Here is a 27,920-nt window from a genome sequence, read left to right as displayed (position 1 = left end):
CCCCAGAAAGCGTCCCAGAAGTTGCTTTTAAAAATAAATATTGCTATCAATCTGTTTTTGTTATTTGCCTTCTAGAAGTGGAATAAAAAATATATAAATGAAATAACTTTTTATGGAAGTGTTTCTATGGAAGTATCTCCTCTCTTTAAGTACAAACATCTAATTCACCATTCTAGTTAAATTTGTATGTTTCAGGAATGAAATTACAATGTTGAACACTGCAACAATGAACTGCTCTTCAAAAAAACCACAGTCACTCGCATTTGTTTGAAAAAAAATCCATTCCCTTTTAAGAGAGGTTCAAGCAAAGATGATGCAGGCAACAATATTTATTTTATTATTATTATTATTTTTGAGATGGAGTCTTGCTCTGTCACCCAGGCTGGAGTCCAGTGGCATGATCTCGGCTCACTGAAACCTCTGTCTCCTGGATTCAAGCGATTCTCCTGCCTCAGCCTCCCAAGTAGCTGGGATTACAGGCACATCCGGCTAATTTTTGTATTTTTAGTAGAGATGGGGTTTCACCATGTTGGCCAGGTTAGTCCCAAACTCTTGGCCTCAAGGGATCTGCCCACCTCGACCTCCCAAAGTGCTAGGATTACAGGCCTGAGCCACCACACTGGCTATTTTATTATTTTTTGAGGGAGAACTTTCCATAAAATATACAGCATGGATTACAGTTCCTAATCGAGGACCTATGAAAGGGTCTCTCAGTCCTCTGAAACTATGCGCCAATTTTGTGCCTGCCTTGGTGTGTTTCTTTCTGGAAAGACTATGTAAAGAATGGCAGGCTGCTGCGGGTCAAGGGATGATCTCTAAGGCCAGACTGAGCCTGAATCCCGACTCCTCCACTGTGTCTGTCACTTTCTCCATGCCTTGTTTTTTTCATGTGTAAGATGGGTAAAAGAACAGTACCTACTTCACTGAGTTTTTACAAAGCATAAATGAATTAATACATTTGGGTTACTAACTTAATCTCCTTTAATTTAGAAGAGTGCCTGACACACACACAACTCAATAAATATCAGCTCTAACTATTATTGCTTTCATGAGATTCTGAAGGAGATCATTGGCCTCCAAAAGGTTAAGAATCCTTGGTCCAGGCTGTCTTGTTTAGGTTTTGGTGGAACAAGAAAAGATTCTGATTCTTTCAATGAATCCGAAGGGGAAAAAGAAAAAATGTTGGCAGTTGTCTTGTCTGAGCTTTAACAGGAAGTGAAGTGGCACTAGAACTATCAACCATGCTGGTTTGCCCAGGCTATTCCAGTTTTAGCACTGAGAGTCCGTTGTCCCAGGGAACTTCTCAGTTCTGGGCAATGCAGGACTGTTGTCCACCCTAGAACACCACAGAGGAGCAAAGGCGTTGTAGGGGGAAGAAAGTGAAGTAATGTTTGTTGAGTGCTGACTCTGTTCCAGGCCTTTTACAACATGGCATTTCATTTGATCCTCACAACAATCATTAGGCTCTACTTTAGTTGGTATCAATAACTTAAAAATAACTAACAATAACATTTCAAACATAACAGCCCAGTTAATTAGGTATTACCTCTGCGACTTTGCAGAGAAAGAAATGGAGTCTCATTTCAGCCCAAGGTCAAATACTTATTAAGAGGCTCAGGATTATAGTCCATGGTGTCTCTGGCCAGAAAACCTGTGCTTTTTCTAAGATGCCTCTTCTAACCTGTTGCAGAAAAATTGCCCTACTTTTGGTCCATTTGTGTCTATGTAATTATGGTCAATACATATCCACCCCCAGCTTTTTTTGGGCAGGCTGTAAGGTAGCTTGTGGAGGACATGCTACCTCCTGTGGTGCTCATGGTCAGGTAGCCTGTCTTGCCACCATTCAGAGCTGAATTGCTTTTTTTTTTCCTTTCTTTCTTTGAGACAGAGTCTCACTCTGTCACCCAGGCTGGAGTGCAGTGGCATGATCTTGGCTCAGCACAACCTCTGCCTCCCGGGTTCAAGCAATTCTCCTACCTCAGCCTCCTGAGTAGCTGGGATCACAGGTACCCACCCCCATGCCAGGCTAATTTTTGTATTTTTAGTAGAGACTGGGTTTCACCATGTTGGCCAGGCTGTTCTTGAACTCCTGACCTCAAGTGATCTGCCCACCTTTGCCTCCCAAAGTGCTAGGATTACAGGTGTGAGCCACCACACCTAGGCTCTGAGTTGCTTTTTATTAGCGTCAGTGCCTTGCAGATTATTCTTTCAACGCTTCCTTTTGCAGTCTCAGCATTTTCATCAACTGACTTGTGAAGCTGTGCAGTGAGGACCAGGGCTTAAGCCCTGGAGGGCAGCTGGAGGGCAAATCACACTGCAGAGGCTGGTTCTATTGCCTGCACTCAAGATGGCAAGACTGTGAGAGACATTAAACTTGCCCAACAGACAGAATAAAACCTACATGGACTCACTCTGCTTCACTCCACTAGGCAGATGTCCTTGTTACCATGTGGTTCATTGCCAGTCTTGCTGAATTCAACCTGGGCACCCCCAACCTTAGTTGGCACATGTTTTTTGCTTTCTGCATTATCAGTGCATCACTTGATCCAACTTGCCCTGGCAGAAGATGCAGCAATGGCAGATAGGTGCTTGTTGCCCATGAAAATATGGTTACGTAGTCCAAATTAGAGGAACAGCTTTTAGTTCTTATTGGTTATCCCATTGAGATAAACTTCTGAGGACCAGAGTGGACTCTCATTTTGGAAGCATGATTCTTCAGGTGTTTTCTACCTCTGGCTACCAACATTCAGGAAATATTTACTGAGTCCCTCTTTTGCCCCAGACACTGTTTTGAACACTGGGTTTAGAGTAGTGAACAAAACACATACGCTTACCCATATGGAGCTTGTGTGCTAGAAGGGAGAGATAGACACAAAAGAATAGAACTAGGTAAAATATATAGGATGACAGAAAGGATTAGTGCTATGGAGGAAAAGAAAGTAGGGGAGGGAGTTAGGTAGTACAAGTGTATTAGTCCGTTTTTCACGCTGCTGATAAAGACATATCCAAGACTGGGTAATTTATAAGAAAAAAAGATTTAATGGACTCACAGTTTCAAGTGGCTGGGGAGTTCTCACAATCACAGTGGCAGGTAAAAGGCACGTCTCACATGGTGGCAGACAAGCGAAGTGAATGAGAGATAAGCTATAGGGGTTTCCCCTTATAAAACCATCAGCTTGGCCAGGTGCAGTGGCTCATGCCTGTAATCCCAGCACTTTGGAAGGTCAAGGAGGTTGGATCACCTGAGGTCAGGAGTTCGAGACCAGCCTGACCAAAATGGTGAAACCCTGTCTCTACTAGAAATACAAAAATCAGCCAGACATGGTGGCACATGCCTGTAATCCCAGCTACTTGGGAGGCTGAGGTAGGTGAATCGCTTGAACCCAGGAGGCGGAGGTTGTAGTGAGCTGAGATGGCACCACTGCACTCCAGCCTGCGTGACAGAGCAAGACTTTGTCTCAAAAAAACAAAAACAAACAAACAAACAAAAACAGATCTCGTGAGACATATTCACTATCATGAGAACAGTATGGGGAAACCGCCCCCATGATTCAATTATCTCCCACTGGGTCCTTCCCACAACACGAGGGAATTATGGGAGCTGCAACTCAAGATGAGATTTGGGTGGGGACACAGTCAAACCATATCAACAAGTAAGGTGGGAGAGTTTCAATTTTAAATATGGAGTGGTCAGGGATAACTTCACTGAGATGGCGACATTTGAGTGAAAACCTAAAGGACATGAGATAATGAGCCATTTGGACAGCTGGGAGAATCTGCATTCCAGGCAGAGAACAGCAAATGCAAAAGTCCTGAGGAAGTGGCAGAACGCAGGAGCAATGAGGAGGCTGGAGAGGCTGGAGTGGAGAAGGATAGGAGGTAAGGTCCGAGAGTTTGCAGAGGCACTAGGGCATGCAGAGCTCTGAGGCCCATGGTAAGAATTTGGCTTTTATTAATACTTGCATCAGATGAGAAGCCACTGAGCAGAGAGTTGACACGAATGATCACTCTGCGTTCTGTATTGGGAAAAATAAATTCTATGGGAGTGTGGTAGATTTAAAAAATATGTCCACAAGTGCCTTGATGCTCCTCTCTTCAAAGGATGGAGCCTAACCTAATCTCTTTCCCTTGAGAATGGGCTGGACTTAGGGGCTTTCGTCTCACAAATAGAAATGGGGGCAGCAATGGTGCAGGAGCTTGGAGATTAAATCAAGGGGCAATACAGCCTCCTCCTGGCTCTCTCCCTCTTAGCTCTCTTGCTCTAAGGAAAGCCAGCTGCCATGTCATGAGGACATTCAAGCAGCCAAGGGAGAGCCCACCTGCTTAGGAACTGGAGCCTCCTGCCAATAGCCAGAGAGAAACTGAGGTCTTCATTGATGGTGAACAGCCACGTCAATGAACCATTTTGGAAGTTGATCTTTCAGTCAAGCTTTCAGATGACATCTCTTTCTTTTCCTCATTTTAAAAATTGTGGTCAAGTACACAAAACATAAAATGTACTGTCTTGACCATTTTAAAGTATATGGTTTAGTGGTATTGGATACATTCGTCGTGTAGTGCGGCCATCATCACCATTCATCACCAGGACTCCTCTCTTCTAGTAATACTGAAACTCTATGCCCATTGAACAATAACTCCCCATTATCTCTTTCCCTCTGTCCCTGGCAACCAGCATTCTACTTTCTGTCTCTATGGTTTTGACTACTCTAGGTACCTCATGTAAATGGAATCGCCTAGTATTTGTCTGCTTGTAACTAGTTTATTTCACATAGCATATTGTCCTTCAGAAAACATCTTGACTTCAACCTCATAAGAGACCTTGAGCCAGGATCACCCAGCTAAGCCACTTGATTTTCTGTTGTTTTGAGACAGGGTCAGGCCCAGGCTGGAGTACAATGGTGCCATCTTGGCTCACTGCAACCTCCATCTCCCAAGTTCAAGCGATCCTTCCACCTAAGCCTCCCGAGTAGCTGGGACTACAGGCACACACCACCACACCCAGCTAATTTTTTGTTTTGTAGAGATAGGGTTTTGCCATGTTGCCCAGGCTGGTCTTAAACTCCTGATCTCAAACTCTAATCCTCCCACTTGGCCTCCCAACATGTTGGGATTACAAGACGAGCTACCACGTCTGGCTCACATACATATTTTGAATTCCTGTGTCCACCTTTGAAAGTTTTCTATTTCCTTCATCATTCCCACCAGAATCCATTGTCACATTGCAATCTGTTCCTTAGAGCTAAGAGAACTGAGAATGCTTATTATTATTATTTTTTGAATGGGGTTCAAAGAAGAGTGACAAAGTGAGAGAGTGCGTGGCTGATGGAATCTTAATTTTTGTGCTGCTGCTTTTGCTGCTTAGGAATTTTGCTGATCATCAGTGGCTTCCTCGCTGAGCTGCAGGTAGCTGAGGTCGATGGATATTTGACTTTCTGTGCATGAGCCAAAATCTCGCCTGATATTTGCTTCAGTATTTTGCTTTCATTCTTTTGCAGAAACATTCATGCTTTGCCGAGAGAGAAATAAAGAGATTAATTGCTAGAAACTCAGACATGTGACTATACAAACAGCATATTTCAGAGAAATTTTTAAAAGTTCTATTGTGGGGGAAAAAATAAGAATTCTACTCCTCCCATGAGAGCTGATGACAAGGGAGCTGGCTTGGAGAAGTCCTAGAGGGAGAGAAACCCTGGGGCTGGAATGGAAGGGTGCCAGGAATTTATGTCTCCAGTAACTCTGAGGAACGCAGTTTTGCATTAAAATTTTAAGTGGGGCTGAAATTCAGACAGAAAGGATTTTGCCTTCTCCAAGAAAACTGTGATAAATAACTGCAGCATTGACTTAGGGAAGACACAAGTAGTTGAACTAGAAAGTGAAACTGGAGTTGACTCTAAAAACCTAATTTATGGGTTACCAGGTGCCCAGTCAAAATGACTAATAATTCTGGGGCTGTAATTACCCACCTGTAGGCTTTATTTTTTTCCCTCAAATCTCTACTTTTTTTTGTATTTTACAAATTTTTAATAATGAACATGCACTCCTTTTATAATATAAAAAAATCCAATTAACTTAATTAGAAAAAAATTACCCACCAGGTGATGGGAGGTTTCTTGTTAATTCATCACCTGGCATCATACTCTGCCCACCATGGAACAGTTATTTTTGTGGCTAACTCTGGGTGAGGTGTTGCAGGGGGTGTGGTAGGGGAGGGTGGTGATAGGAAGGGTGAGGGGAAAGACTGTTTCTTAGAGCACTGTCTAGAAGACAGACCCGAGCAACTCCCTCTGAGGGGGAGCCATGTACATCGCCTGGCTTTCAGTGATTTCAAGGGGGAAGGGGAGCGGAAGAAGCAGAGGTTCTACTGTGGTGGGGGAGGCTATGTATCTGGTTTTGTCACATGATATCCACTGTCATGGAAGGCCTTGCATTTGGAAATCTGAGTTTGGTCCAACTGGGAGCCTGGGAGAGAAGTCTCAAACCGTGCCACCTGTCTTCATGCTGTGTAGTTCCTGCAAGTGGAGCAGGGATGGAGCAGCCAGCCCAGTCTGCCTCCCACCCGGCCCATCTTTTGTCTTCTACTGATGGGCTTGCTGGGGTAAGCAGTCAGCTTTGGTATTGATTGAAAATTTACAAGACTTTTGTTTGTTTGTTTTCTTTTCCTTTTTTGAAGACAGGATCTTGCACTATTGCCCAGGCTGGAGTGCAGTGACACAATCATACTCATTGTAGTCTCGACCTCTCTGGACTCAAGTGTCCACTTGCCTCAGCCTCCCCAGTAACTGGGACTACAGGTGTGCACCACCATGCCCAGCTTCAAGACCTTTCTCTGGGTTAGACCCATTCTTGGTGTTTGGTGTCCTGAGTAGAAACTTGGGAAGGTCTGGAATGATTTACTCAATGTAAATGTCATGATTAATTTTACTTTCATCTAAGGGAGTCAACATCATATAATGAGTGGCTGCTGTGTGCCCATTAAAGAAATAAAGGGCCAGGCACCGTGTCTCACACCTGTAATCCCAGCACTTTGGGAGGCCGAGGCAGGCGGATTGCCTGACCTCAGGAGTTTGCAACCAGTCTGGGCAGCACAGTGAAACCCCATCTCTACTAAAATACAAAAAATTAGCCGGGTGTGGCGTCATGTGCCTGTAGTCCCAGCTACTCAGGAGGCTGAGGCAGGAGAATTGCTTGAACCCGGGAGGCGGAGGTTGCAGTGAGCAGAGATCGCCACTGCACTCCAGCCTGGGTGACAGTGAGACTCCATCTCAAAAAATAAATAAATAAAATAAAATAAATAAAGAATTCAATCCTTGTCAGCTCAGTCTCCAAATGGAAGTCTTCTCCGTTTCTCAGAAGAGCAACGCAGGGATTCCAACATCACACACCACAAATGGGGGAGGAGGAGTCTAGTCACAGTTTACAGTGAGATTCAGAGGATTGCAAATGAGAATAGAGGAGACAGTGGAAAATTAAAATGCAGCCTCACAAGGGAAAAAGTGGTATCTGGAATTTGAAAGAATGTTCATGCTCTGAAAGCAGCACTCATGTCTAGGTAGAGTTAATGTATGGCATCTTCGTCATAATCGTTCCATTATTGATTAACTTCACATTGTGCTTCAGTTAGTTAATTGTAGCCTTTTCCTGTTTCTGGCTCTGGTGTCTAAAAGCAAAATAGACCCTTTGTTATGCTCTCAGAAGAATTATTTACACATTTTGATTTGGCAAAGAACAGTTCATTTTTTTTCTGGGCCTTTCTGGCTTTTTTATTCCACATGGAATATGCAAGCAAAACTGGCTGAACTTTGAAATAGCAGCTAAATCCTAACAGCACTACAGCATTACTTGCCTTGCTCTTCTCAAATGGCTATATTTATTATAAATTAAGTCAATATTCTGCTGTAGAAAAGTCACTGTATAACGGGTACATCTGCCTACTATGCCTAGTCCCAGAACCATGAGCCTGTCTGGCATAGATCATTCAGTTTTGCAGGCATCCCTCTATGGAATGTGGTTCTCTCCCCTACAGAAGGGTCCCCACTGTACTGGGGGAGGGGAGGTTGTAAGCAAAGTCATCCGTCCCTTGGAAGACGTCCTGACCTCCCCAGGACTGAACTTTCAACCTCTTGAGCTGACAGTTAGTAGTGGATGCACAAATTTTGCTTGCGACTAATTGCAGCTTGTAAATGGAGCATTGTGGCTCCGGAAAAGAGCCAGCAGTCTCTCTTCCCAGGGTCACCCAAGTGGAATCTGGACACAAGAAAGCCTGTCCCCTAATGGGCGTCCTCCCTGAGCCCTTCCCAACCTCTCAGGCCCTGGGTTTGTCTCCATCAAGTAGAGAGCTAGAGGGCACAGCAGGAGACTCCTCTGCAAATCTTCTTCGAATGCTGGGCTATTCATAGTAACTTGCAGCTCCCTCAGGAATTCCCACAGACTTCCCAGAGCTGACTATTGTCTCCCCACCCTGCAGCAGTGGCCTTTCACAGACCCAGGGATATACACGCCATCTCAAAGCACAAAATGCTTTGCAAGCCGTCCGTGAGATGTTCACCAAAGAAACTACTGGAAGTTGAGAGGACGAAAAACAGAGGCAAGTTGGGAAGGTAGAATAAGATTTTCCAGCAGATTAACTATTTATTTTTAGTTTCACAAAGCAGACACACTTTGTAATTGACAAATAAGCTATAGAGTGCCATGGAACATGAAGTCACATTTCTTTTTCTTAAAGGCAGGACTAGGTATGCTCTGAGCATCTCTGATAGAACAGCTGGCTGTACATGTGAACCACAAACATTCAGTTGTAAAACAAAAGGGGTAGCCAAGGGTGACTTTTTTGTTTTCTCTGATAGTTTCATTGGACTGAGGTGGTAGCTAATATCATCCTGTATCCTCAGACCATGAAAAGAACATAAGGAACTCTGTGAAAGTGTGGAGTGAGCTTTCCAGGCAAGCATCATATTGTTCTCAGTTAATCAAATTTGTCAAATTGTTCCCAGTGCCTTAGAGCTAAAGGGTAATACTTAGGACCACAGTAAACAAATCCCCAGCCATCTGCTCTGACAGCTGTTGGACCTTGAGCACGAACTTGTATTCCCAGAGTATTCTGAGAGCCCTTAGGCACAGGGATGTACTAGAATGGTTCGACCATCAAGTGGCCAAAGAAAGGTTAAAACTACTAACAGCCCTGGGATATGTATTCCCAGCTAGAGGTGTCCCAGGAATAAGCAACAGGAGCAAAATTCTCCCTTTGTTCATCAGTCTCTGAGCATTCCAGTTTCTGTGTCATCTGGATATTTTCTCAATACCTTCAACTTGGCCTTAAAAGTCAATGCAGTTAGTGAACTGCTTAGTTGAAACTGAACACATCTATTGATGCCGAAACAAGAGCTGTGCACTTCCAGCCAATTTAAAGAAATCTGCTTGGATGATCTGTTCGATTCTGTGCCTCTCGAATATGAGGGCTCAGAGAATTCCCTTGCAGTTTCAGTAAATTATTTCTATGAAAGTTGTTTGCCTTCACAAGTTAGTTTTTGTGGCCAATTTCATTAGGCCAATTGGGTGTCATAAATGATGTTAGAATAGGGTGATCAACCAACCCAGTTATGCTGAGACTGTCTCAGTTTTAAAACTGAAAATTCTACATTCTCTGAAACCTCCTATTCCCAGGCAAATGAATAGCTCGTCATTTTACCAAGTAATTTCCCTTCCAAGTCAAAATGTCCTACTGAGCTTGAAAGTGTAGCAACTTAATAAAGTCTTGAGTTTCTGAGTTTGAAATCTTAGTGGAGCACACATTAAAAGGGATCCTTCTGAAAGTGACAAGGGGCTTACCTGGGGAGGTCAGTTTGATTTGAAATTATCCAAGAGTAAGAGGACTCTTTGTGACATCTGATAGGTGGGGGAGCTCGGTGTCCAAGTATACCACACTCAGTAACCACACATAGGTATTTAGTAGCCAGCGTTTTCATCTTTCTTCCATGTCTTCAATTTCTGATACAGAAAAAAAATGCCAGACAGATTTTTATAAATGTTCTCTTGGGACATTGTACATTTCCACTCATATACTTTTATGCACTTGGGAAACGTGAAAAGACGGTCAGATGAAAGAAATATTTAAACTATGTAAGCCTCTCTTACCACATTCTTAGAAGATCAAAGTCATTTTGTGCATTAATGTTTTTCCATATCTAAACTTTATATTTGGCTTCATTTATTCCACTCAATTTGACCTAACTCAGTGCTTTTTAAACTCAAATGTGCCAGTGAATTACCTGGGGATCTTGTTAAAATACAAATTCTGATTCAGTATGTCTGGGGTGGAGCCTGGGATTCTGCACTTCCAACTAGCTCCCAGGTGATACTGATGTGGCTGGTCTGAGGGCCACAACTTGAGTAGCAAGATTCCAGGTGACTGTAACTACATTTTCTTTACTCTCAGGAAATTTCTCAAAAGAGGGAAGAAAAAATATTTTTAAAGGAATGGAGAGAAGAAATTGTGCTTTATATTCTCAAAAATAATGTCTGCGGAACAGTGAATACTGTGTGTTTTAATGCAAAACACAAATGCAATTAGAACTGACCCAAAACATCAGCCTATCTAGGAAAGGAAGGCAGAAGGAATGAAGTAGAGGAAGTTAGAGGGTGTGGCCATTGAATGTCTGTGGCTGGAGGGAGGCTGCTCTTTTCTCAAGCAAAGGTACTTACCTTTTCTTCTACCACTCTCTTTCCAGGGACATCAATAGCCAGGATTCCCCTTCCAAAGGTTGCTGAAAGTGTGAGCAGCACTTTGGTTATGAAGCAAGAGAATGTTTTATTCTCTTTCAATTGGTTGTGAGAACCCTACAAAAAGATCCATTAAAGATGAAAAATGAAGCATGCTCTGAAAAGCATACCAATCTTTTCATGTTCATTATAGTTTATTGTGTTTCTGAAGACACAAAAACAGATAATGAAATACATAAGTAGAAGAGGAAATATCATTAAGTGAAATGCCTGACAGAAAATGGATTATACTAAAACACACACAGTTCTGATAGCATTTTACAATAAAAATTGTTTATGTGACTCAAGGATTTCTGTTGCTCACACAGCCCTGGTTGACACATATAGGGGCAGAAAAGAAATTTTGGGATTAAATATTTTAATTATTTAAGAACAAAGTGGATTTGCCTCAGAAATGGATGAGATGTTTCACCCAAATTATATCAGTCATGACCTTGGGAGAGTTTACATCCTTTTCCCTGAAGAGGAGCATCAAATGTAGCTGATTACATGGTCACTAAGCACCCCCACAAAACAAATCTTTCAATGTATGTTTACATTCCATGGAAAATGTGTAGCCAAGGCTCTGACCAATACGACTTATATCTACTGCTCTTACAGGAGTTTCAGGCTGAAAGAAGAAACCCTTTTTTCATACAGGTCATCAAAGCAGAGGTGGGCCAAATTATGCTCCATGTTTCTTTGCATTTCTACAAAGGAGGAGCATATAATGGAATAAATTGAGCTCAATATTTTTCCTTTACCTAGAAGCTTGCTTCTGTTTAATTTCTCCCATATTTTTGTTTTAAATAGCTGTCTGCTCATAAATGGTCCTCTATGTGTTTTGATATGATATCCTCAGAGACCCTCTTAGATTGTGAAATCCTAGTGAGTGGAGCTGTTTATTTGCTCATCATCAAGACAGGTGGTCTCTCAGGCCAGCAGACACTTCTTTAGAGAGCAGTCTCTGGGCTGCAGCTTTGACTCCAGATGGGTGAAAACCACTCTGTTACATCTTAGGCTTCACTTGCTCTCTTTTTTCTTGGTATGGCTGTGTGGGGGCTGATGATAAGAAGGACTGTGAAGGAGGATCAGTTTTATTTTTCTGCCTCTGCCACCTTCGTGTTCACAGCCCCTGGCTTGGAACAATGCACACACCTCTAGAACGTTGTCACCTCTCGTCAGATCTACAAATTGGGTGCTTGCACCAGTGGAGAAGCCAGCTCACAGGCAACAGGAATGGTTTTAAGTGTCCTGCCTTGTTTCTTCTTCTTGAATTTGCTCAGACATATGCATAGATTTACATGATCTGTCCATTTATATATACTTTGGGCACTTAACCTTGCAGCTACCTATTTCTATTTAAAGTCATAATTTCCTCCCACATTTTCCTGATCATGTTCAACTCTGCAGTCTACGTTGCTGAGAACATTCTGTCATTCATTCATTGAACAAATATTTGAGTGCTTTCTATGTGGCAGGCATGGTAGTAGGTGCTGGGGTACAACATTGAATAACACAAAGCCCTTGGCTTCTTTCATTCTAGTGGCAGAGTGGAGAGACAGTCAGCAAACAAATAAACCAATAGATATGAACTGTATTAGATGGTAATAAGTCCTAGAGAGAAGAATGTACAAGGTTAGGAAGATGGGGGTGCTGCAGGGGGATGCAGGTATTGCTCTTTTACATGGAGTAGTCAGAGAACTTCCCATCTGGAGCTATGACTTGGGATTGTACTTTGTACAAGTCCATAGGTTGCTTTTCTCCTCATGGTTGTTATAGGTTGTGTTGCTGTGAAAACTTTCTGGCAGATAGGATCAAAGCACTTGATTAAGAGGGTGCCCTTTTTTGAAATTGTCCTTTGGGACTAGTTGTAGGCCTTGATAAGGCTGAGATTTTAGCAGCTCCATGGAGGAAGTGAGGCAGTGAGTCATAAAGCTATATGGGGGAAGAGTATTTCAGGCAGGTGGAACAGCAAATGTGACGTCCTGAAGCAGGAGCAATTCATGGTGTGTTAGAGGATGGGGCCAGTGGCTGGAGCAGAATGAATGAGGGGGCAGGCATGGGAGGTGAGGCCAGGGGTGGAGGAGGACCCATCACAAAGGGTCTTGGAGATCATTGCAAGGACTTTGTCTTTCATTTTAATAGAAACAGAAAGTCAGTGAAAGGCTTTGAACTGATAATTGATATGGCCTGATTAATATATATTAAGGATCATTCTGGCTGCCATGTGAAGAACTGATATAGGGCAGATATGAGTGCAAGCAGACAATGATGAGGCTATTGCAATTGCCCAGGGGAAAGAATATGGTGGGTTGACCCTTTGGGGTAATAGTGGAAGTGGTGAGAAATATTAATTCTGCTTTAGGAGAAGCCTTTTATATGAATCCTGAGATCCATTAGCTTCTTGTGCAACGTGGTGAAAATCCTTCTCTTGCATATCAGGTGTATTTCAACAATTAGTGTCCCACAGAAAGAATGGTGGAACCTCAGAGTTGGAAGGGTCTTAGAAGCAGGACATCTAGTGGAGGAAGAGTGAAAACAGAGATACTTGGTCCGATCTTCAAGCTTGTGTAGCTCTTACATTTTGATAGGGGGGAAAGGAGGAAACTGATGCCTCAATAAATGTTAGTTTATCTGGAATTCACAGTGGTCCCAGGCTAGGGAATCTAAAGGTGGAGACTGCATCCTAGTGTGAGAGAGCACAAAATCTGAAAGCTCCGATCTAACTCAGTTCTCTTTTGAGGCTATTTCAACCTGTCACACAATGCAGAGATTACCTGCTCAGCATCCCAGGTTGCATAAACCTAGCCTTGACTACGTTTCCAATGGAAGAGTGCTTGTCATTTTAAGGTAATTCACCATGATATTGGACAGCTCCAAGCATCTGGAAGATTTTTGTTTGTTTGTTTGTTTTTGTTTTGTTTTTGTACAGAGCTGAAATCTCTCTCTTCTACCCATTCTGTCCTCTGCAGCTAGGCTAGCCAGTAAAGGCAGTGGAAGAATATTGGTTAAGAGTATGGTTCTGGATCCAGATGGTCTAGGTCAGGATCCAGGTTCTTTGTGAACTTGAGCAAGTTGATAAACCTCAGTTTCCTTAATTTGTGCCTCAGTTTCCTCAAAAGCAAGGTAGTACCTATAAAGCACTTAGAAGAGGACATGGTACAGAGATGGTGTTCAAAAAATAATGGCCATATGATTAATTATTCTTTCATATTGTTATGAATATGAGAATCTGGCCCATATTTGAGCACCACTCTCATGAGGCTCTGCTTTTCCTGTAATTTGCTTATTCCTATTAAATTTTGTAGTCCTCACATGATTCCTGGTAGCAATTATCAATGAAATTAACAAAAGCAAAGGGTTTGGTGTTTGCCCTGGGGCAGCAAGAAAAGAGGAATTACTGATAACTGGTTTTGGGGTTCAGGCATTAACCTGAACCCAAGTTGTTGGTTCTCCAGCATTTAAGGTTGACCCCATCTTAAATATAGATCCATAAGGCCCATATCATTTGGTAAGCAGTAGTTCAGGATGCAGTGGAGTAGTGTGGTTGAAAATCTAGGTTTTGGAGTCTGATTTTTCTCATTTGACTCCAGTTTTGACACTTATTCTATAACTATGGGCAACTTATTTAATCATAATAATATATTCCTTTAGTTTATTGTCAAGATCAAATGAGAATATATTCACAGTGCTTTGTACGATGTAGGAGGTCAAGAAATTCTAGTAATAATTTTAAGTTATAGAAATGAATTTCTAAAACAAAGTAATAGGGTTTGGATCTGAGTCCCCACCAAATCGCATGTTGAATTGTAGTCCCCAGTGTTGGAGGTGAGGCCTAGTGGAAGGTGTTTGGATCATGGGGATAGATTTTTCATGAATGATTTAGCACCATCTGCTTGGTGCTGTTCTCATGACAGTGAGTTAATTCTTGCAAGATCTGTTTGTTTAAAAATGTGTAGCACCTCCCCCTTCACTCTCTTCTCTCTTGCTCCTGCTCCCACCATGTGAGATGAAATTTGCCTTCTGCCATGATTGTAAGTTTCCTGAGGCCTTACCAGAATCCAGGCAGATGCCAGCATCTTGCATCCTGTACAGCCTGCAGAACTATGAGCTAATTAAATCTCTTTTCTTTATAAATTACCCAGTCTCAAATATTTCTTTATAGGAATATGAGAACAGACTAATACATAAAGTCAATTCTTAGAAATGACCATGTTCAAAAGTAATCCAAGCCACATTCTCTGGGCTTCATAGTGCATCTTAAGGAGGAGAAGAAGGAAGGAATATTAAGACTTGCTGCTCCTACCTTCCTGGCAAGTGAAGTTTCCCAGTGCTCAAAGAGGCTTACTGCTAGAGCCAGGTGGAGCTGCTCTCACATTCACAAGAAATGTAGGAGACTCTGAAGTTGGCTTACCCTGACACCCACCCATCAACTGAAAATTTAAAATGTGCTTGAACTCATTATTTCGTAGCAGATAAATTTTTTAAAATAAATTTTTTTCTTGAATACAACAAAATATGTGTCTATTATAGAAATGCAAGAAAGCATAGAATAACCCAAAGAGGCAAACCAGGTTTATTTCCACTGCCCAGAAGTTGCCCTTGCAAGGTTTTTGCACAGCACCTTAGGTGGGTAAGCAACATAAGGCAGGGCTGTGTCTTTCTGGCCTAATCCCAAGACCCTAGAAAGGAATGCAGCATCATGGTACAGAAGAGTGATTAGTAAAGAGTGGCTGGATGAATGACATATAATCATGTCTATAAATATATTTTTACCCCCACTGGGGATAAAAATTGCCAGGTAGATTTCTTTCCATTGTTGTTTCACTTAATTGGATCCTTTTAAATATTGAATATAAAGCCAGTGGTGAATATAAGTAGATCCTAAATGTGCCAAGAACACAGTCTTGTGTTTTGCCCATGTGGAGGTCCATAATCCAAGAAGTGTCCAATGGGCTTCTCTCAGTGGATCCTGAAAACTGACCAGGCTGATCTCAAGTAAGTGGCTCCCACCCAGAAATCCCTTCTCCTGAGTTTTTTTTAACTCCACTTTCACTCATTTGGAGAATTTCACAAACATTTTGGATTTAGGAGAATTTCCACTTCCCTCCCCTACATTCAATTTTCTTTCTAAGATAATGGGGTACCATTTATTTTATGCTTGCAACAAGCCTGATACTTTGCGAAACTTCAAACTGATATCATCTCATTTAATCCTCATAACAACTCTGTGTTGGCTATCACCATTCTTACAGAAGAAAAAGCAGAGGCTATGGAAGGTGCAAAAACTTGCCCAGAGTCACATGGCGGGCAAAGGGCAGAGTCTAGTTCAGGTCAGTCTGACTCCAAAGTCCATGCTTCAACCACCTGGATATGCCATCATGAGAGTTTATGTTTAATCTTGAATATTGTTCTCTATACTTAGCTTTATAAGCATGAAGCTATTATATTACCTCCAGCGGCATCTGAAATGTCAAAATAATATCTGGAGTGGATGTGCCATAATTTAAATACTCAATCTTTTGCCCCTCCTTGTTAAACATGTAGGTTGTAGAGAATGTCAGAGCAGAGATGCCCAATATTTAAAGCTCAGAGAGCGTAAGGAAGAGCATCCTATTGTGGAACCCCAGGAGTGAGGTGGTGGACAAAGTAAAAGCCAGTTAACATGAAGGGATCACGTGGAAACTGGGTCCTGGGCATCTTGCACTTTCCTAGAACCCAACATGTGGCTCCCAGGAAATTACAGGAACACTGAACAAGGAGGCTGCAGAAGGGTAACAGGAAAGGTTTGTGTTTGCATTTTCCCCACATCTGGTTTTTGCCCATCTGAACACGTCGTAGGGCTAAATTACAATGTAACAAATTACAAGGGCTTGACCATCAGAGCCTTTTTGGGGTATGGGAGGGAAACATCCAATCCTGCTTTGCTGCTAGGTCTCTCTCTCTCTCTCTCTCTCTCCCCGCCTTTCTCTGTCTTCTGAGGAATCTGGAGGATGACTAATAAGGGGTAAAAGAGACTCATCTTCCTCTTCCTCTCTCTCCCCCACTCCCAGGGCTGGGTCTTTCTGCCCTCAGAAACCCTTGGACGCTGTCAGTGATTGTTAGAGAGAGACTGCGGGCTGAGGCTTCAGACACTGCCCAAGGGCAGATTGCTGGACTCCCAGCCCGAGCCCTGCCTCACGAACAATGAAGACCCTTCAGCTTCTCCCCTCAGCTGTCTCAGGGCCACCCCGGGTGAGGTGGGGGTGGGCGACCAAGTGAACCCCAGCTCAGGAGGGCACAAGGAGGGAGGTAAAATAGCATGGTTAAAATCAGAGTCTTTTTGAACCCCGGGTTAAATTTCCAGCCCTGCCATTTATCTGTGTAACTTTGATTTGTGTTAGTTAACCTGAAAGAACCTCAGTTTTTCTATCTAGAAAATGGTGATGATAATCCTTAACAAAGAGAGGCTGAAAAGATGAAATAAAATGAAACCATTATGCCTGTCAATCAGTGCATGTTGGCTGATATTGATATTGTCAGCCTAAGTGTATGGAAGAATTATATTCTCTCTTCTATTTTGTAAAATGCTTCTGACTATTTTTGTGTAATTTTCTACTTAGTTAAACTCATTCATTTTTGCCCGGATGGGTTAATTTACTAACCCTCCCTTACCCACCCTTCCCAAAAGCTTTTGTTCTTCTAGGTCCATGGCTTGGAGAAAGGAGACGTAGGTCTTTTTTGTTTGAAGGATACTGGGGCCCGAGGCGACCCTCAGGTGACCTGTTCCAGCCGGAGAATCTAGCTAGAGAGAAGTTTGCAGGAGACACAAGAAGCTTTTGTGACTTTTTTTGTTTGTTTATGAATATTTAAAAGCATGTGTTATTCTTTGTACGGTGTATATAGAAGCTATTCAACACTTGCAGGTGAATGATGAGATACTCCTTTTTCAGGACAAGAAATTCCTTTGGCATTCTCATTTTTTCAGTCTTAAGAACCCAAAAGAGAAAAGTATGACTCTGAGAGGCTTCCAAATGGGAATTAACACCACTCTATGATCTGTGCAGTTGTTATTTGCAATACAACACAAGCACAGAGGACATAGGGGGAAAAAAGAAGTATAACCAAGGGACAAGATGGTAGTATATTTTCTCATGAAGAATAGAAAACAATTCTCTCCTAAAACCAGATTGAGACAGCTAATTGGAGCCTTTGGGAGACACCATTGACGAGACACTCAGAAGAGAATTACTCCATTTTGCAGTTCAGTGTGTCTCAGATCTTAGACTGACCTAATTTCAACAAAACATAATATTATGAAAGAAAAAAGTTGTATCCCAATAGTAGGAAGTGATTGTAGGGTTAAAGGGTGCCTGTTTGGTAAGTGTCTACTTCGTCTTTTTATTCATTTAAGCTCCTCCACTCCCTGGCACTCACCCTATTTCTACTTTCAAGGATAGACTCTGACATTTCTTCTGTGACTAGAGTAAGTCATCCTTTTTCTTTCTGGAATTTGGGTTCATAAAACTGCAACCCTTATATTTTAAAAGAGACTCTTAGGACAAAACTGGAAAAAAATTAAAGTGATGAATTGTTTCTAGAAACTCTTTGATTCAGGAAACTTTAAATTACCAAGAATACTCATGGTTAATTATTCTAGATTTGGTTTACCCAAATCTCAAAATTAACTGTGCATATAGTTTGCTTGGATTGATACATGTTGATGATGTTTACCGCAAATAATCCCTCAAAGCTTAGAATCTATTTTTACTTTTTCCCCCAAGTTAGAATTTAGCCTTTGAATACATTTTGTTTATAGTTATTTAAAATTCCATGTAAGTATATAAACTCCCACTTGCTCTCGTTTCATTTCTCTGCCATTTTTGCAGGCAATTTTTACATGAAAGTTGTGTCACTCTTAACAACCTAGCCTTATTTTCTCATTTCCCTTTAATGGTTTTGTGTTCTAAGTTTAATTTAAGAATGGATTGCTTACATTTCACTTACAAATCTCCCTTCTAGTCACTGTTATTAATACCACAATTTTGTTGTAATATCTGTAAGAGCACAAAATGTGTCCTCTTAAAGATGCATTTGCCAACCGCTGACTTGCATACATTTCAATTACAACTCTCCCTTGTAATTATTATTATTAATATCACAATTACTATCTTAATATCTATAAGACTGCAGAAGGTGGCCTGTCAAGGGTGCATTTACAAACAGCTTTTTCAGTTTCCTCTTAAGAAAAATGTGCCAGACTTTATCTAAATTCAACCTCCCCTATGATTTACATTAGACAACACACTCCATCAATAAAACCATCAAAATGATCTACTGCGTTGTAGACAAAAGTTATTGTGTCAAGTTGACACTAATCAGTTAATTCCAGTAAACCTTCAGATAAACAAAAGCTTGTTGTCTATTACTGATGTGTGTGATGGGCCTCTTGTATATCCTATGGTTATGCCCATCTATAGAGATGTATTTGGCAGACACTTGCCCTGAGGCATCTATATGGAAACTGAGACAAGATCTATAGTTAATGATGTTGACCCTGACTCCCCCAACAGAGACTGAATTCAAGTCCTCATAATATCTCGACAGCTGATATGTATATTGTGCTAATAATATTAACAATTACTATGCCACTGGGATTCCCCAGGCCCTGGCTTAAAAAAAAAAAAGCTATTTTAAAGCTTCTTTCCTTATATGAACTAATTTCCTTGTTTATGCCCATCATTACTCCTTTCTCCCCATTGAGACAAGAATGTGTTTCTAAGCAGAGAAAGGCTTTTCTTAGTAGAGGTATTTTGTATTAATAAGAAATGCTGTGTGAGTTCATCAACTTCTGGAAGGGCTAGCAGTACTAGTGATGCTCTAAGGAAACATTTATAGTCATCATTTCCCAGTCAGCTTGGGCTAGTAGAAACCGAGAGAGCTAGCTTCACATTGATGTTGTTGATATTGGTCAGAAGGAGGCATTCAGAATGTCAGTAGGCCCTGCCTGGTGTGGCTCTCCTTTGGACATAGGGAGACAAGACTGCCAACCCCTGCTTGGCATGATTGGGTGGCTGAGGCATCAGAAATTGCCCTTGGGGCTCCTGAGTTAGCTGCCCAGCCTTGGAGAAAAGTGGAGGGATTGAACCAGATCTCTCCTCTTCTCCCGGCTTCTCCTTCTTCTGCAAATAAATAGGAAAGGCCACGGCAGGCTCACAGGCCACAGAGAAGCTCAGGATGAAATGTTGACAGGGGGCACTGTTAAAAATTAAATTCTGCCCTATTTTGTGTACCATTCTTGTGAGTCACATTCGTGAATAGTAGCGAGAGATTTAATGATCGCATATTTTTTATCTTATTTCCCTTCAGTCGATGGCAATTTTTTTCTGTTAATGTCAACTTAGAGCTCAAAGTAATTTAGTAATTGATTCTAAGCACAGCAGTTCGCCAACGGCAGCTCTCCATTTGTGGGGAATATCTCTGCTAATTTTATCCATCAGAATGAGATTACCATGCTAATCTCTCCCATCCTCATCTCTTGGTCATTTGGGACATGCTGATGCAAATGACTTATTAGACACAAGGCCTTCGTCCATCCCCAGTATCAGAGAAAGATGAAAGGAAGCCAAGATAAGGATATTTCAATGCCGGTACAGACACAGATGGTATGCATGCCTAATACTAAAATGATAATACCCTAAACTGGAAACCCAAATAAAAACAAGTTATGACAAATGAAAAATACAATGGATCAAAGTATATTAAGTACATTGATGGGGAAGAACAAAAAGAATTAAGGCAGAACAAATGCATCTGGGGACGTGTAATTGGAAACTTAAACATTCATTGAGCCAGGGAAACCTAGAAAGTCATATGTCAGGTGGAGGGAGGGGGCTACCCTTAATGAGATTAAGTGGAGAAAACCAAAATGGCTGTGCTAACAAAAAGATTGAGGCTGTGTCTACAGACACAATCTGTTCGACTGTTTTCAGTGAATGACTGGTTACTGACCAAGTTAGCTATTGGTTGCTTGTCTGATTCAATTAAAATGCTCAAACCAATGTGAGCGTCTATGGTAAAAATAGCCTGAAACTAGTTTGGGTTACATATACACAATAGGGTTTTGTATAACACAATGGGCTGAAAGGCCTTCCAAAGACATTGCTAGTAAATGGATACATTTTTAAATGCTTTGCTTTATGAAATAGCAAAATACTTAGGGGAAGTTCAGAAAAAAATAGTTTAAATACTTCAGTTAAGAAGGGGTTTAAAGAAAGAAAACAACTAATAAAGTAGCTGGGTGAATGTTTATGGAGACAGAAAACACCTCAGAGAGATGGAGTGTTTGTTTTAACACCCCTTAACATTTAGGATGCCAGATATGAGATCAAAAAAGGAAAATCTTGATATTAAGCATATAAATAAATCCTATATTATCTCTTCCATGGAAGAAATGAGAAATGGACATTATGGTCATTTTACCTTTAAAAAGCCAAACATCATGCCTGTAATCCCAGCACTTTGGGAGACCGAGGCTGGCGGATCACGAGGTCAGGAGATTGAGACCATCGTGGTTAACACGGTGAAACCCCGTCTCTACTAAAAAAAAAAAAATACAAAAAAATTAGCCGGGCGTGGTGGCGGCCGCCTGCAGTCACAGTACTCGGGAGACTGAGGCAGGAGAATGGCGTGAACCCGGGAGGCGGAGCTTGCAGTGAGCTGAGGTCGTGCCACTGCACTCCAGCCTGGGGGACAGAGCGAGACTCCGTCCGAAAAAAAAAGAAAGCCAAAAACTTTATTACCAAGTTAATAAAAATATATCATAAAAATTCTAGAACAAAATGATTTCCAAGTTTTAATCATTGCCTCAATTATTTCAAATGTGATATATATATATATATATACATTTTTTAAAGATACATTTTAAAAAATGTATTTATATATACTTTTTTTTTTTTTAAGACAGAGTCTTGCTCTGTTGCCTGGGCTGGAGTGCAATGGCATGACCTTGGCTCACTGCAGTCCCCACCTCCCAGGTTCAAGTGATTCTCTGCCTCAGCTTCCTGAGTAGCTGGGAGTACAGGCGCATGCCACCGCGTCTGGCTAATTTTTGTATTTTTAGTAGAGATGGGGTTTCACCATGTTGGCCAGGCTGGTCTTGAACTCCTGACCTCAAGTGATCCACCTATCTCAGCCTCCCAAAGTGCTGGGATAACAGGCGTGAGCCACTGCACCCGGCCAAATGTTTTATATTCTAAAGCTGTTATGTAACAGTAGCAATAGCCTAAAAATAGGGCTAAAACCCCTCAAATGCACGCTGCTGTCTCATACCCCTAACCTCACACTTGATATCATCCCCCCAAACCAGGATTTTCTCCTGACTTTTCTTTTCTCATTAAGGTGGCACAGTTCCCGAGTTATCTTTAATTCCTTTAAGTCATGGCATTGTCTTGGAGTCCTTGTCATCATTCTCCTACCACACAATTGCCAAATCATATAGATTCTCGCTCTCCCCATTGTTTCCATCCTTATTGTCAATTCGCTTATTTGAGTGTTTTTTCTAGCTCTGTCACCTGGGCTGCAGTGCAGTGGCACGAGCTCAGCTCAGCCTCCAAAAGTCATCTGGGTCTTGATCCATTCTTGTCTATATCCTTCTCTGAGCCTGCTCTTCTCAGCCTCCCCTCTGAATCATCTTCCATGCTACTGTCAGATTACTCTTTTTGAAAGCATGCTTCCAGATTGGGCTGGAACAACTATGAGGCAAGTGGAGAACTCACCTAGGGTGTCAAAGTTATGAGGGTAAAAACTCAGTAATAAGAACCAATATTACTTTAAAGAAATATTTTTAAAAATCAAAATGAATGCAAAAGTCATCCATGACAAACAAAGCATCAGTATTTAAAATAAAGAGCAGGATCCAATCCTGCGCTTGTGTGACCTTGCCTCACTTGCCTTACCCTAATCCCATCCCTGGTTTTAATCACTTTATTTACAAAAACAGAAAAAAGGAACAGGGGGTTGTTGTCTGCTGGGTGTGTGTGTGTGTGTGTGTGTGTTTCTTTTTTTTTTTTTTTGTAGCCCAGAGGTCCTTTATTTTTTTTTTTAACACCTATTATGGCATGAATTCATAGGGAATAGGTTCCAGCAGCTCAGGCTCCTTCCCATTGGTTCTCACAAAGTGTGCTTCTCTGGGTGGAGCAGGCTGGCGCTTTAGTTGAACCCAGGTACCTTTCTCTTTGGCTTCTTTCTTTTTCTGATCATTTTCCTTCACACGTTTCAGGAAGCTATCTCGGCTCTTAGAGTGCTTAATGTGCTCAATACGCACATTAATTCTCTTGGCAAGAATCTTGCCCTTAACTTGTTTGTTTACAACAATGCCAACAGCATGCTGGGTAACATTGTAGACTCTTCCAGTTTTGCCATGGTAACACTTGTGGGGCATTCCTTTTTGAACAGTACCCATTCCCTTGATGTCTACAATATCACCTTTCTTATAGATTCGCATATATGTGGCCAAAGGAACAACTCCATGTTTTCTAAAAGGCCTAGAGAACATATATCGGGTGCCTCTCCTCTTTCCCTTTGTGTTCGTAATTTTGGCGAATTACTGGAAGATGGCGGTTCCGGCCGAAAGCATGTGTTTCTTTTTTGAGATGGAGTCTCGTTCTGTCACCCAGGCTGGAGTGGTGCAATGGTGCGATCTCGGCTCACTGCAATTTCCACCTCCTGGGTTCAAGGGATTCTTCTGACTCAGCCACCACGACTCCTGGCTAAACTTTGTTATTATTAGAGATGGAGTTTCGCCATGTTGGTCAGGTGCTGTTTTTTTTTTAATATTGCATTATAATATTATTTAACTTGATTATTGAGTTTTGTGGCGTGCTGTACTCAGCTGGCCCTAGTCCCGTCCATGCTCAGTGATTTGTCCCATCAAGTGCCAATTCCACATCCTGACGTTTCAGGATTTTTTCACATGGAGATAGTATGGTTTAGCAATTAACTTCATGGGCATTGAGTCAATCCTAAATACAAATCCTCACTCTGCTGCTGGCTAGCTGTGGAAAACTTGGGCACAAGATTTTGGTCTTTAGGTTTCCTCATCTGTAAATTAAGGTTAAATACAGTTTACAGAAGACACTGCCCTATTTTCCCAGTCTTACCAGTCCACTGCCACAAAAATATTCAACTCTCTATAAATTGTTTCTTATACGTTTTCTCATTTAAGCCTAATGATCACCAAGTTACACATACATGATGCTGACCCTCCAGCCTAAATTTCCTTCCCCTTCAACTTCACAAGTTAAAAGATATTAACAAACTTAAAAAGCCAGCTTTAAAACCACCACTTGCATGAAGGCTTTCCTAAGTTCCCCACAACCCTGCAACAACAACAGGCAAATATTGAGGGCCTACTATGCAGCAGTCATTTGGGATTCAATGGTAAACATGACCAGGGCAAGTTTGGCCCTCACAGAACATAGTCAAATGGGAAAAATGAACAAATAAACTATTAACTATTAAACATGTCAAATAATTCTAATGCATTATAAGAAAATCAATATGATTATATTTCCATTAAGTATAATCAAATTAATTATAAAGTACTTAAAAATAACTCCAGGCTGAGGAAACAGTACGTGCCAAGGTCCTGAGCCATAGGAGCTCAGACTTTGTGCTCAGTGTGCTTGAAGAGCTGAAAGAAAGCCTGTGTGAGCTGAGGGGAGAATGGCAGGCTGCATTTCTCTTTGAACACAGGGGTCACTTTCATATCTATTTCTTATGACAATTATTTCCCCCCACTTTATATTCTGGTCAACGGTACCCTTGTCTTGTTCCAGTATTAGAAACTGTTAAGAGCGTGGGTTTCGTAACCACAGTGTCTAGTTTAAATTCTGGCTCCGTTGCTTATTAGCTAAAAGATTATGGACAAGTTTTAACCTCTCTAAACATTATTTTCTTGAATTGTAAAATAGGAGTGATAATAATAGAACACACCTCCTAGGGTAATTGTGAAAATTAAAAGTGAATGCATGTAAAGCATCTATAATAATACTGGTACAGAGTGAGTGCTATGTCAAAGTTAGTTATTATCATGATCACCGTAACTAGTCTGTAAGTGGCCTGGCACAGTGGCTCGTGCCTGTAATCCCAGCACTTTGGGAGGCTGAGGTGGGTGGATCACCTGAGGTCAGGTGTTTGAGACCAGCCTGGCCAACATGGCGAAACCTCATTTCTACTAAGAACGCAAAAATTAGCTGAGTGTGGTGGTGCATGCTTGTAGTTCCAGCTACTTGGGAGACTGAGGCAGGAGAATTGCTTGAACCAAGGAGGCAGATGTTGCAGTGAGCCAAGATAGCACCACTGCACTCCAGCCTGGGTGACGGAGCAAGACTGTGTCTCAAAAAACAAAACAAAACAAAACAAAAAATCCTAGTCTGTAAGTTCCTCTAGAATTGCTTGTCTTTGCATTAATACAGCAACTTGCACACTGTTTAACAAATAGTACACTCTTTAAAAATGTGTATTGAATCTAGTCACAGGTAGAACAGAAGACTGTTTTTTTTTTTTTTTTTTTTTTGAGACGTAGTTTCGCTCTTGTGGCCCAGGCTGGAGTGCAATGGCACGATCTCGGCTCACTTCAACCTCCACCTCCCTGGTACCAATGATTCTTCTGCCTCAGCCTCCCGAGTAGCTGGGATGACTGATACATTTTTTTGTAAACACCAGTGGCTAGATAGTTATAATAGAGGTTTAAATTCTTTATTTGGTAGCTTCTTTATCTGTTCTTTCCTTTCTTACCAACTGAAAGAGATGATCTGTAAAGAGGGCTCAGGCTGAAATAGCATTTAGCAAGGGCCACCAGCATACGAGTGTCTAATATCATCCTGAAACCCATGCTACTCAAAGTTAACATTATCTTTTCTTTCTTCATTTGAGACTGTTTAAGAATTTAGCCTATGTCAAATGGCAATTTTGAAAAACATTTTGCTGATGGAGCTAGTCTGAGGTTTTATATTCATTTGCTTCAGGAGGTTGCAAAAATTTTCCACTCTCAGGAATAGGTTTTTCTCGACTAGGAGGGCTGTTATAGAGCATTTCTTACCATGGCCTTTGATATAGGAGCATAAGTGTGTATGATCCACCTTAGACCAAGTAGTTTTGATCTTGCAGATAATCTGGGATCTTAAAGAATATATAGGTGATGCTTGAACAACAGGAGGGTTGGGGTACCCATGCCGCATGCTGTCCAAAATACACATATAACTTTTAACTCCTTAAAAATGTAACTACTAATAGACTACTGTTGACCAGAAGCCTCACCAGTAACATAAACAGTCTATTGATACGTATTTTGTATAATACTGTATTCTTCTAATAAAGTAAGTTAGAGAAAAGAAATTGTTATGAAGAAAATCATAAGAGAAAATATGTTTAGTATTCACTAAGTGAAAGTGGATCCTGATAAAGTCTTCATCCTCCTCATTGTCACATTGAGTAGACAGAGGAAGAAGAGGATGAGGAGTAGTTGGTCTGTCCCAGGGATGGCAGAGGCAGAAGAAAATCCACATAAAAGTGAACCTGTGCAGTTCAAACCCATGTTTTTCAAGCGTCATCTGTGTGTGTGTGTATGTGTGTGTATATGTGTGTGCGTGTGTGTGTGCGTAATGTGGCAGCGTCTTTAATGAAAAGACACAAAAGTCAATGGGAGCCACATAGTAGAAAACAAGCAACTTGAAAATATGAAAATATTGTTTACAGATGTTTTTATTGCGAATCTCTTGAATTGATTATCTCTCTTTACATACATATAGTGTATAAAGTGTGCTATTTTGATTATTTTATTTTAAGTTTTTTAAAGATGGAATCTTGCTCTGTTGCCCAGGCTAGAATGTAGTGGTATTATCTCGGCTCACTGCAGCCGCCACCTCCAAAGCTCAAGAGACCCTCCCACCTCAGCCTCCCGAGTAGGTGGGACTACAGGCGTGCACCACTACCCCAGCATATTTCTGTATATTTTGTAGAGATGGGGCTTAGCCATGTTGCCCAGGCTGCTCTTGAACTCTTGAGCTCAAGGGATCCACTTGCCTCAGCCTCCCAAAGTACTGGGATTACAGGCATGAGGCATGGCATTCAGCCACTATTATTATTTTTACATATCTTGGAATATTTTGTTAAATTGGTCTTCCAACAAATCTATTACTATATTTTAATTTGGGAAATCATGTTTTAATATTTCCAAAGCCATTTCTTTTTAAATTATTCAATGTCTATATAATGTTTTCACTATGAATCCAAGATCTCTGAATTTTTTCTAGTATTTGGAGTCTTTCAATTTTAAAAATTTCACTTCTTACTCCTCACATACCTATTTCTTATTTTATGTTAACTTTTCTGTTGTTTTAATATTAGTGCTTTACCTTCAATTTCTGACTTTTTCAAATGTCTGATAAATGTTTTATCTCTTGATGGAATCTTACCTTAGACAAGTACTGGCACACAGTAAGAAGTAAACAAGTAATTATTTTAAATTATTATTTTTAAATTACATTTTTGTCTTATAATAATAACAAAGTCTTGGTTATACAGAGGTTTTTCTTTACAGTGAGCAGGAAAGGAGCTAACTCTTATGTTAGGGTTCATCCAAATGCCAGAAGAAGGAAGGATATTCTTAAGCTAGCAACACCCATGCTAAATGTGCACTCTTCCCAGTAAGATTATATAACATAAGAGAAAAGAACCACTTTTTTGTGACAGGCAAATTCCTGGCTTCTCTATGATCTCTAAATGAAGGCAGGGGTAGGAAGTGTGAATGCATAATAGACTGTTTGTAAATGGCATTCGAGTTTCCAGTTAGTATTTCTGATTTCTGCCACCACCTTTCTCTTTCCCTTTAATAAGCCTGCTATTTCCAAGTCCAGAGTCCCTTTGGCGCCATAGGCAACTCAGCTTCTTTGTCTTCAGCATCCTCCATTAGACAGGGACTTTCTCTGCTTTGAGTCATCCGTATATAGTCTATCATGTACTTTGCAAATTCTAGAAATTGGTTAAAATTTCTCATCTGTTGAGCTCGTCCTTTAGTGTGAAGAAGTCATGCTTACTAATTGCTGTTCTGTTGATTTCATATGATTGGGAAATAGGAATCTTATAAAAGCATGGGCTTTAGTCTTTTATAATACTCTGGA

The 27,920-nt window shown here is 41.1% G+C and overlaps 1 protein-coding gene and 1 long non-coding RNA gene across 2 annotated transcripts in view; both read right to left on the bottom strand.

Annotated features, from left to right (window-relative positions):
* Window positions 1–8,603: 8,603 nt before the first annotated feature.
* Window positions 8,604–27,920, bottom strand: part of LOC134809826 (uncharacterized) — a 48,628-nt gene continuing 29,311 nt past the window's right edge. The window contains exons 2-4 of the long non-coding RNA XR_010156384.1: window positions 10,699–10,833; window positions 9,826–9,984; window positions 8,604–9,311 (exon numbers count right to left, since the gene is read on the bottom strand). This is a non-coding gene — a long non-coding RNA (uncharacterized LOC134809826). The remainder of the gene's footprint in view (window positions 9,312–9,825; window positions 9,985–10,698; window positions 10,834–27,920) is intronic.
* On the bottom strand, window positions 22,821–23,341 carry LOC112208946 (large ribosomal subunit protein eL21-like; the record flags this gene model as incomplete). Its single annotated transcript, XM_054682857.2, has 1 exon — window positions 22,821–23,341. A coding segment is annotated over one exon (492 nt), but the record flags the coding sequence as incomplete, so codon positions are not given.

The sequence above is a fragment of the Pan troglodytes genome, chromosome 3, assembly GCF_028858775.2.
Source record: "Pan troglodytes isolate AG18354 chromosome 3, NHGRI_mPanTro3-v2.0_pri, whole genome shotgun sequence".
NCBI classification, from domain to species: Eukaryota; Metazoa; Chordata; class Mammalia; order Primates; family Hominidae; genus Pan; species Pan troglodytes.
Note: the sequence above shows the minus strand (reverse complement) of the source record. Positions and strands in the feature narration are given on the sequence as shown.